Source organism: Sorghum bicolor, chromosome 1 (assembly GCF_000003195.3).
Source record: "Sorghum bicolor cultivar BTx623 chromosome 1, Sorghum_bicolor_NCBIv3, whole genome shotgun sequence".
Classification (NCBI taxonomy): Eukaryota; Viridiplantae; Streptophyta; class Magnoliopsida; order Poales; family Poaceae; genus Sorghum; species Sorghum bicolor.
The window spans coordinates 3,211,791-3,222,894 of NC_012870.2; the positions used below are offsets into that span (position 1 = coordinate 3,211,791).

The 11,104-nt window shown below is 44.4% G+C and overlaps 1 protein-coding gene across 1 annotated transcript; it reads right to left on the minus strand.

Annotated features, from left to right (window-relative positions):
• Window positions 6,363–7,858, minus strand: LOC8057086 (adenylate isopentenyltransferase 5, chloroplastic). Its single transcript, XM_002466185.2, has one exon. It carries the CDS (start codon window positions 7,856–7,858, stop codon window positions 6,848–6,850), a length of 1,011 nt encoding a protein of 336 aa, XP_002466230.2. The 3' UTR covers window positions 6,363–6,847.

The window sequence follows — 11,104 nt, forward strand, 5'->3', positions numbered from 1 at the left end:
GCCGTTTTCACAAATTAAATTTGAGTAGTATGCTTTTTTTCCCGAGAGTTCAAAATTAGTTTTACTAACTATCAATGCTGCCTCATTAGCAAAGCTAGGTCCAAATAACTTTCCAAAATTCTTAAACAAAGCCACGATATGTTCTTGCAGACTCGATCCCCTTCTTTTTGGCCTTTACTACTAATAAGCATGCATGTGTGAGTGTGACAATCACATTAAGACTTTGTATACCTGAAAACGATAGATAACCGCAAAATTCCCTTGAAAAATATTAACTTAACAGTTTGATGCTCCAGGCATAACATGAAGAGGGGAGGAGAATCGTCTATACTTTTTATCATCATTTGCAGCTCAATTTTCAATTTTATCAGGGAATAGCATATCTCTAGACTCTATAGCTAGAGTGTGACCAGTGGAAGAATCAGAAACTCACTTATGTCCAATGTAAGCGAAGCCGCAATTATGCTTTTCCACGCTACTTTCTTGCATAGAAGAAAAGAATTCCAAGTGGTGAATACTAAGAATCCATGAATTCAGTGTGGCCCAAAAAAAGGTATTCCTTGGTTGCCCTATGAGAGATTTTCATATATGCAACCTCCACGATGAGAATATATATATCATCGTTTCAGAAGGAAAAAGCTCCAGCTGTAGAATCAACTGCCTTTTGTCATCATCTTAAAACAAGCTTACACATATTTTCCAAGAAATTCAGCATTCGGCAACATTAATAATAGCAGAGTGCAGGATACTCGCTCTCATAAGGCCAGTCTCAATAGACAGTGTCACTGTACGGTTTCACATACTAACACGTTATCAAGATTGAAATGAAATCATCTATGAAATAACCCCAGCAATGAAGCATTTCACTTTGTTGTTTCCAAGGCTAAGCAAAACATTTAATTGCTACAAAATGATTAGATCACATACAAGATGGTGAAACGATCTGGCCCTCAGTGCAGATTTCATCTCGTTTCACCGCGTGGGAAACAACGCCCGCAGAGTTTCACCATGGTAAAACTACTTCCTTCTCTCTCATCTTCGTTTCATGCAAAAAAGTGTAGTTTTGCTGACATGGCGCTCTAATAAATGTGCATGACATCCTGGTGAAACCTCCACTGAGACTGGCCTAACCAACAGGTTATAGGGATGAGGGTGCTTTGCACTCCTTTGCTCCGCAAAAGGTAAGGCCTTGTTTAGTTTGCAAAAATTTTGGATTTTGGCTACTGCAACACTTTCGTATTTATTTGACAAACATTGTCTAATCATGGAGTAACTAGGCTCAAAAGATTCATCTCAAAAATTACAGATAAACTGTGCAATTAGTTTTTATTTTCGTCTATATTTAATGCGCGATGCATGCGACCAAAGATTCGATGTGACAGGGAATCTTGAAAATTTTTGCGAACTAAACAAGGCCTAAAATGGCCTTAAAACACCAAATTTGCATACGGAGTATGTTTTATGAGAAAATCAGGATCAATTTCCCTCTTTTTACGTCCTCAAACAAAAAGTATTAAGTTCATCTGCTAGTTGATTATTTTTACTCAATTGAGATCGTTTAAAGGGGGTATTCATTATAATTTCTCAAAATTTTAAATTCAAAATTTTGAATATTTCAAACGATTTCAGATGAAGACTGCTCTATACCAAAGGCTCGATGAGATCTAAAATTTTGAAGTTGACTTTTTTCATTTATGGATGTTTAGGGGTCTAAACATAAAATTTTTTTGGTGAATTAATACAAAAGGATAGTATCCAATACCTAAACATAACATTTGGTGATAAAAGTTGTTCTGCGTGAGCTTTAAGGTCATGAGTTTTACACTTTTTATTTTTTTAAAAAAATATTTTTTAAATCCTCTGAAAATTGATTTTCGGAGAGGGCTGTATATCCACCCTGTAATAAAAATGACTCATTTATGAAGTCGGCAGTCTAAAAATCATTTTGTGTAGTGGACCTATAACTATTTATCGAAACGAATAAGCTTTGACATGCTTTGGGTCACATGATAGAATCAAAATTCAGGGAGATTGTCTGTCACAATGGGATAGAACTAGCTACCTAGCCCTAGCTCGACATCAAGATGCATGCGGGCTCACATTGTTTTCAAGGATACCAAATTGAAATTCTCAAAAGATAACGCCAATGACAAGAAAGGCTAATGATAGTACCCATCATTAGTGGCTTGTAAGGCCACATGATCAGCTCGAAATGACGCTCCACTTTGCATCTTTTTAATTATTGACCTATTTGTCGTTATACGCATGCAGGTATCTTATTAAGGTCTTGCTATAGTACACCTAAATAACTGTGAACCGTCGATCTGAGTAAGAATTATCAAATATTACCTCCGAAGAGGTAATGGGATATATAAGGAAATATCTTTGTATTATATATCTAATATGCATGCATGATCTAACTTTCCTAAAATGATCTCAAGTTTTTTATAACATGGACATGGACACACGATGGGGAGGATACAGTTCACACATGTGCAACCATATTTTATTTTATTATATATATAATAACACAATGATTTAAAATATGTGACCCAAAATTATTTATGTAACATTTATTTAATTGGTTGGAACGTGACGAATGAACCGGAAATTTAAATTCATTTCGTTTTTAATATTAAAAAGTAAAGCTTATTCAATTCATAGTGTACGTGATTGTAATGTAACATTTTTTTGGTTGTAACGTGACCATGCCCAATTATAAGAAACATAAAATAGCATGTCTTGGAAAGTTGAATTTTGACTGCAAACCATCTCTTGCCCGATGGCCTTCCAAAAAGTTGTAGTCGTTGGTTGCAACCAAGAGAAAACAAATTGCATGTACACATACAAATAAAAGAAAGCAACATATTCTTTATTTTTCTTTTTACTACTTACTTTATTTCTCCTAATATTCAAGGGCTCAGATTTATTTGAACTCTTACCTCTTAGGCCTTGTTTACTTCCACCCAAAATCCAAAAATTTTTCAAGATTCTCTATCACATCGAATCTTTAGACGCATGCATGAAGTATTAAATATAAACGAAATTAAAAACTAATTGCACAGTTTGGTCGAAATTTACGAGACGAATCTTTTGAATCTAGTTAGTCTATGATTGGACAATAATTATCACAAATAAACGAAAGTGCTACAGTGTCCAAAAAAAATTCGGCCGGGAACTAAACAAGACCTTACTAGGTAAGAGTAGTACCGTAGCAAGACCCATCTTATTAGGGGTTAAATTGTCAAATAGGGGGACCCAAATTGAGGTCCATTTCGAACGCATGCAGGTTCTTGTTGATCGAGTGGAACTGTGCAAGTAATCACGGAAATGCAGACGGCAAACACACACAACACACACATATCAAAGCAACGGTTGAAGTGTAACATCCTTAGTTCGTTTGCATTTGCACCTCCAGAGGTAGATCAGTGTAATGCCCATAGGTTCCAATTCAAAATTGAAAGATAAAAAAAAGTTTATTTCTTGTTTATGCATGACAAGCTGAAGGGATAATAAATTTATTTTGACATTATTTTTTTTTGGCAACAGTACTTAATGATTTTGGTACATATAGAGATGCATGCTGACCGACTTTTCCAAGTGTGTAGTCCTGAACAAGTACAGAGGCAATGATGCATCTCACCTTATTAAACAAGTTACCAACTTGGAATTAGATATGATTTTGGCAGGTGCATGCTTGTACTAATTAACTACCCTATAACCTCAAGCATTAGAGGTCCATGAAGCCTTTGAAGCCTCCCATAAAGATGCTAATATATAGAAACACTATCTAATGATCACCACTCGCCTTATTGCAAGCTATGACGTGCGCATAAACAAGACCAAAAGGAAGAGACAAATGCTAGTGTCACCCTCAATACAATACCAAAAAGTTCAGAGTATATAAGGTACAAGGGATTTTTTCTTCTTCTTTTGACCATTGCCTTTAAACCAGGACAGGAGGGGGGGGGGGCACAGGGCTCATTCTTAGAGGCTTGCAAGAAGTGGCAGGCATCCTAATTAGAGTAGCTTGTAATAATGGAGAGCCATGCATGGCTTTGTATTTCATGCCCTTGGCTTAATTAGATATATATATTGATCATGGAATGGCTTTCATTCCTCCTTTTTGGTAATGTGTGGCTCTCAAGTTTGAGTACATTACCATTCTCACCTGAGCAATTCTTACATCTATCTAGTGTAGCACTAGAAAAAAAAGAAGTTTAAAGCGTTTAATTTTGCTTGTATCTTTTTGGCTTTGTTGTGGCATTTCATCTGCCCCTCCTAACAAAAGAGCAGTAGGTAACTTACTGAATGTTCTTCTTTGGATTTCCATGGGGGTGGTTCAGACTTTGGTGGGGGTTAAAGTTCATAAGAAGAAGCATAGCAGCCATGGTTAACATCACAACTGAAAAGCATAGCAGCCATGGTTAACATCACCACTGAAAAAGCATATAGCACACAACAACTTACAACTTACAACTACCGTGTATAAATGAATAATTACCACAAAAAAACATATGCAAGATGCCTTATTATACTTTCTAAAGGGAGGATTATTGATTGAATAATAAAACTGTTGTCCCTTCCAGATAGTGGCTAGTAGTGGACTGGTCCAGAGTTGACGTCAGCTATTTCCTTGCATGTATACAAGATTTTATTTTACTTTTTCAGAAACAAAGAGCAAAAAGTTTTTGGACAACAACTCATTCAAAAATTTAAAAATTGAATGGATAAGAAGTGGATCCACACATGATTGGTTCACTGTTGCATGAAAAGGAAATTTATTTGCACTGATATGGAAACCGTTTTTCAACCTGTCACCAGCAAATATCGCCACCAACTTTTCAACAAAAAGCAAAAAAAGAGGGAGAGGAGAAAGAACACCACACAAGTGGTTGATATGGACAAAAATATTCTAGCAAATGATAATACCATGGACTGGTTTGGGTTTCTAGGTGCTATAGTTGCTTTGGGGAGTCTAATCTTATAATCATTTGCATAAACCTAACTACTAATTCCAGACATACATTATATATAGTGCAAAACACTTGGGCCCAATAGAAGTTGAACGGCTTATATGTACCACTAGTTTATAGCCTTTTGTGGTTCGCTAGAACTCAGTGGTGCACTGCAAACCATCCCCCTTCCCTCCAAAAGAAACTTTGGCAAGTTCATATATATGTTGACTTTAAATAGTATATAACGTTTTCTCAATGCTCAACGACGGCCCTTTTGCTATTTGGTAGTTCCTTTAATCCATATTTTGCTTGCTTTACCACCATGTTTTAATGATTTGACCTTCTGTTGGAGCAGAGCCAGAGCATGCTGCAGGGTGACTTTCTTGTTTCCTTATATAAAAGCTTTGACTTTCTTAGCAGCATCCTCAACCTCTAGAGCACATTATATTGTGCAAGTGAAGTACTATATATCTGTGATTATTATCATTTATCAGTGACATCGAATGAAGCGGTTGGTCATGGCTAATGTTGACTGAAGAATCTATTCAAAGAAATAAAACAGAAAAGGTGCTTATTGCTCAATTGGTTCATTCTCTCTGTCGTAAGATTCTAGTAGGTGTGGTTTGGTTGACCTTGAGAGCCAGAGACACTAGCTACAGACTACCTAGTACTACATACTAATGTTCAAGAAGATAACACATTGGGAAATCATGCTTCGGCTTTGGCCGACTAGCATGTATAATTTGGAGTTGACCTTTAGCACCACGATGGATACAGTACAGAACCAGCAGGAGCAGAGCAGTACCCTGAGTCCCTGACGGTGTGAATGTGATGGTTTGACCTTGACATTCAAAGTCCTTCTAACTAATCTCAAATCCTCAATCATATGCATAAGAATGTTTCCCACATCAAGTACTAGATAGAGTTGGAAAATGAGGACAAGGAAAAGGACAACAGAAGTAATTCATATGTCAACTTCTGTGCCAGGACCTACAACAGAAACTGGCCAGAGAGCGGCACTAAGCAAATGTAGTGTTTTTTTTTTACCTCGACCACGCAGAAAAATGACACACATCATGGTAACTGAAAAGACGCTAATGATGTTTTATAACCTGGATAAATAAGTCTCATTTCACAGATACAGGACAATTTGTGCTTGGCCAAAAAAAACACCATTTATCTGCTCCAAAGGCACCATATGTATAGGCTTATACAGTATATATAGTTAACAATTTCATATCACACAATGCAAAGGCCACTTATTGAAACTATATGCAATTTAAAGACACAGATTCGGGATATAAGAACAGAAGGGGCAGAAAAGAGTGTATATGTATATAATCCTAGACTAGACTATTGCAAGTGCGCAACAAGTGAGATTCTTGATAACACAACTCAATGGTGAGCATGAAAAAAGTTCAGATTACGATACTGGCTAGACAATATTCACATCTAATAATCTCATAAGAAACCATTTCTGCTCATGAAAGTACTACTATTACCAACATCTCTCTCTCTCTCTCTAGACTATTTTACAGCAAGAGCCTGTTGTGTTGTGTTACATCACCCCAAATCAACAGTGCCGCCGGCTTCTATTTCAGAATCTTTCTTGGAACAGGGAAATAATACTCAAAACTCGCTCTCGCGCTCGATCGGATCATCTCGTACAAAAATACAGAGGAAATGGGGGGCAAAATAATTACTTTCCCCGGACCAGGGTCAACTATATGATCAGCGCTACTACTCTGCCTGGTCACCGCGCGGTTGACCGCAGCAGAGCATGGCAGCTAGCGGCCATTCCAGCTGGTGAGCTCTGCGCCGGTCGCCAATGGAGGCTGGCGCGTTGGCCATGTGTGGAGACTTTGGGCAGCGTTCCGGTTCCGTGTGTGTTAGACAGCCGCGGCTGCGATGGCGGCGGCGGCGGCCGTCGAGGCAAACATGGAGGCAGTGACCATGCTGCTGTATTCTTGGTCTTCCTGAAGGAAGGACCTGACGGCGTCAATGCATGGCGCGGCGACGAGCCGCTGCCAGGCCTCGTCGGCGGCGTGGCCGCGCTTCAGGAACACCTCCGTGGCGTCGACGCGGCGGACGCGCCACATGCGCGCGAGCCGCTGGATCTTGCCGCGCTGGCGGAGGGCGAGCCGGGACGTGTTGACCTTGATCTCGTCGACGGCGGCGACGAGCATGCGCGCGCGCTGCTCGTCGTCGTGGCCGCGCGCCCGGAGGTAGGCGTCGAGCTCCGGCACGCCGATGGCGCGCCAGATGCCCCTCGAGTAGTCGGTGCGGCGCGGGTCGAACGCCGCCGCCACCTCGTCAACGAGGCCGCGCCGGCACATCTCGTCGACGCGGCGGGCGACGAAGTCATGCAGCACGGGGAGCTTTGCGTCCACCCAGAGGAAGCAGCACTCGTACCGCTCTCGGAACGCGCGGCGGTCCCCCTCGACGAGCTCCTCGACGTACGAGTTGGAGCCGCCCGCGATGATGGGCACCCGGCCCCGCGACGCGACGCCGGCCGCGGCGCGCGCGGCCTCGCGGCGGAAGTCGGCCGCCGTGAACTCGGCGTCCGGGTGCACGACGCCCAGCAGGTGGTGCGCCACCCCGGCGCACTCCGCGGGGCCGATCTTGTTGGTGGCGACGTCCAGGCCGGCGTACGCCTGGATCTTGTCGGAGTTGATGACCTCGCCGCCGAAGCGCAGCGCGAGGTCGATCGCCAGGCGGGACTTGCCGGTGCCCGTGGCGCCCAGCACCACGACGGCCTTGTGCTTGGCCGCCACGCGCCTGCAGCCGACCACCGGCACCGGCGTCGCGGCGTCCGGGAGCGTGATCGACGTCGGCAGCGGCGGCAGCCTGGCCGCCATGGGGAAGCAGGCCGGCGGCGCTGCCATCGCGGGGGCCGCCATGGACAGTGGCATGTATATGCGCTGCTTGTGATCACTGGTGAGCTAGCTAACAGCTACTACCTTGGTTGGCTGCTTGCTGTGTTCTTGCTTGCTTGGGTGAGTGGCGTAGTAGCAGAGGAAAGCATGGGTATTTATAGGGCAGAGGGTTACCTTTCACTGGCTGGGTCAAGTGCCGCCGGTGGTTGTGTTCTTGACGACTAGTTTAAGCTTTGGCTGAGGACTCGTGGTGGATGGATTGGATGCGGCGAATGGATTGCCGCTAGGGACGAAGCTAAAGCAAAGCAATCAGATTAAGGGTGTGCTTACCTTATTGGTGCATCTATAAACGGTGAAAAGTCGATTTTGGTGCATTGTTGCATTTAGAAATTTTTGTTAAAAAAAAAAGAAATGGCGTGGGTGAGTGGTAGGGATCGGAGAGAGCACCAGATAACCGTTCAAGGGGGCGGCCCGCACATCCATGTTTAGTATGGATGGGACGAGGAGAGCAGAACCCAAATTGGGGCGGGGCGTCTTTCAGTGGTGGACCCGTGGGTGTTTAGTGTTTGATTTTTAGCGTCTGCGACTGCGATCTCACGCATTGCGTGTGATCATCTGACCCAGATGCCTGAGACGTTTATGAACACGTACGTCGGACGACTTCCACCTCCAATGGCGACGCGGCAGGGCCGAACGGCTAGCCGCTGTGGACTCAATGCCATGTGAATGCAGCTCTGGATCTCCTTGTTCCGACCGACGACGTCGCCAGGAGCTAAATGCACTCCTACCACGACCAGTAGCCAGGGAGCCCTGTGCTGCCCACGCAGAAAGCTGGCGATGGGACGGCCCTGGCAAGAGCCTCCCCTGGCAATGAGCAGCCCATGCATGGGGACCCCGGAGGCTGCGGCGCCGGCCGGGGCACAGACACGGGGAGCTGCCGGAGGAGGAGGAGGCCAGGCCGTCGTCATCCTACGATCCGGCCGTCCACCGGTAGCTGAGATGAGATCCAAATCGGGCAGCTAGCTCAGGCAGGGACGAAGCCAGAAAAAAATTTAAGAGGGGCTGAACAAAAATTATACATCGACTTAGCTCTACTATTATCCCTCGTAACAAAAAAATATATGTTAGTTTAAAGTAGTCTTAGATTAAAAATATAGACCAATAATAAAATTCACAAAATATATCTAAAAAATAAAGTTCTCAGCCCACCCTAATTTATATATTTATGTCTAAAATTAGAATAAAAACACTAGAAATTTCACTAGACCAGCAGCGGTAGGGGCCCTGGATAGCCCCACCGCTGGCTACGTGCCTGAGCTCAGGGTGACTGCGTCCAGGACAGAGGCCGGCCGGGCGCGGAGAGCTCGCGCTGCGGCGCGCGCGTGTGGTGCGTCCGTCCAGTCCCTGTTGCCAGGGCGCTTTTCGGCGAATCGGCAAGCGGAGAGAGGTGCAGCCGTGCAGGGCGCGCTACAACGACCGTGGTTGACTGCAACGCATGATTCGGTTCAGATAAGGTAGCGATGCAAGTAGCCGGCTTTTGGCCGTCACACGAGCAGGGCAAAGGCAAAGGCAGGCAAGCCAAGAGAGAGTTGACCTCCGATCCATGGAAATCCATTGGTTGGGAATAAATCGTTGGCTTCATTCAGGACAAGAGTGTCTCGTCGCTTTCTTCCGCGCGGACTACCGGTGTATGCCATCTAGGTCTTGCTTACTTCTAAAAAATTTTGCAAAATAGGAATAGTAGCACTTTCGTTTGTATTTGACAAATATTGTCTAATTATGGACTAACTAGGCTCAAAAGATTCGTCTCGTCAATTCCGACCAAACTGTGCAATTAGTTTTTATTTTCATCTATATTTAATACTCCATGCATATATCTAAAGATTCGATGTGACGGGGAATCTGAAAAATTTTGCAAAATTTTTCAGGAGGCCCTAGCTACCTCAACTTCAAAATGTATATCCACATACATGAACTAGGCATATACTACGTCACAGGTCCAAGCGTGTCCACGCGGCTCTGTTTACTTGAGCTTATCTGCCGAAGTCCACGCGGCTCTGTTTACTTGAGCTTATCTGCCGAATTTGTCAGCTATTCAGCAGTGTTTTTCTCTCATAACAAATCAGCAAACAGTACTTTCAGTCATGACTTATTAGCTAGTATAGACCCATTTGTTGACATGGTGCTCCATGATGGCACCGATCAGGGCACATAATGTGGTTGCAGAGTAGGCCTAGTCACGTGGGACCTAGATGATGACAGTTGTGGGGATGGTCGTCTCTGTAGAACGCACGAGAGATGCATGGCAGCGGTGTTATCTAGCCATGTTGGTACTACCTTGGAGCGCCATGTCAGCAAACAAGTCGTGTTTGGACGTGTAACATATTGTTGGCCTATTTCATATACATGAATGTCTACTTTTAGGAGTTTATGAGCTAGATGACATCATGTGCTAAGTTTAGGGTTCAATCTACTGTCACTGGCACTAGCGCGAATTGCCATGCCAGCAAACGCGTCTAGCGTGGGCTCGGTTGGATCTGTGATATAACATGGGCCTAGCTAGTTCATATATGAGGATTTTAGAAGTCTAGGGATTTAAATGATACACCCTGCCAAGTTTAGAGGTTGGTGGTGCATTATACTTAGATACAAATGTTCAATTACAATAAAGCTAACACACTAAGTGGCTATAAATAATGACATTTGGAGCTTAAAATACAATGATACCTAACACTCTTGTATTCGAAGAAAAAAAAGACATTTGAAGCCTGAAAGGCGCAGCGAAGCTCTATTTGAGCTCGTACGGTACGGTTGTGAGCTTTGCTTTTGTTCAAACACACACACACACACAAAGTGAAGCTGCGGTTGTGGCGCGCGGCCTCTGGGTCGGGGGTGACGATGGTGAGGAGGACGAGGGACAGGACACCACCATGTCCGCAAGCTGCCAAGGAGGGAAAAGGGCGAAAAGGCCGTCGGAAACGCATCGAAGAATCACCCACTCGCGCGCGCAAAGCAAAGGCGATCGAATCGAACGTACAGGACCCTACACGCTCTCGCATCGTGCACGAACGCACGCGACGGCCTCCGGACGAACCGATCGATCGGCCGGCCGGACGTCCCCAGACCACAGGGGCAGCAACAGCGACAGCGCAGGTGCGCCACGCCGCCACCGTACGGCGTACGTCCCCGGTGCACGACGAGACGCGCGCACACCTGATGCCGCCGCTAGCTATTGATCGGGAGGTGGACAGACACTGGCGGTGGCCGGCG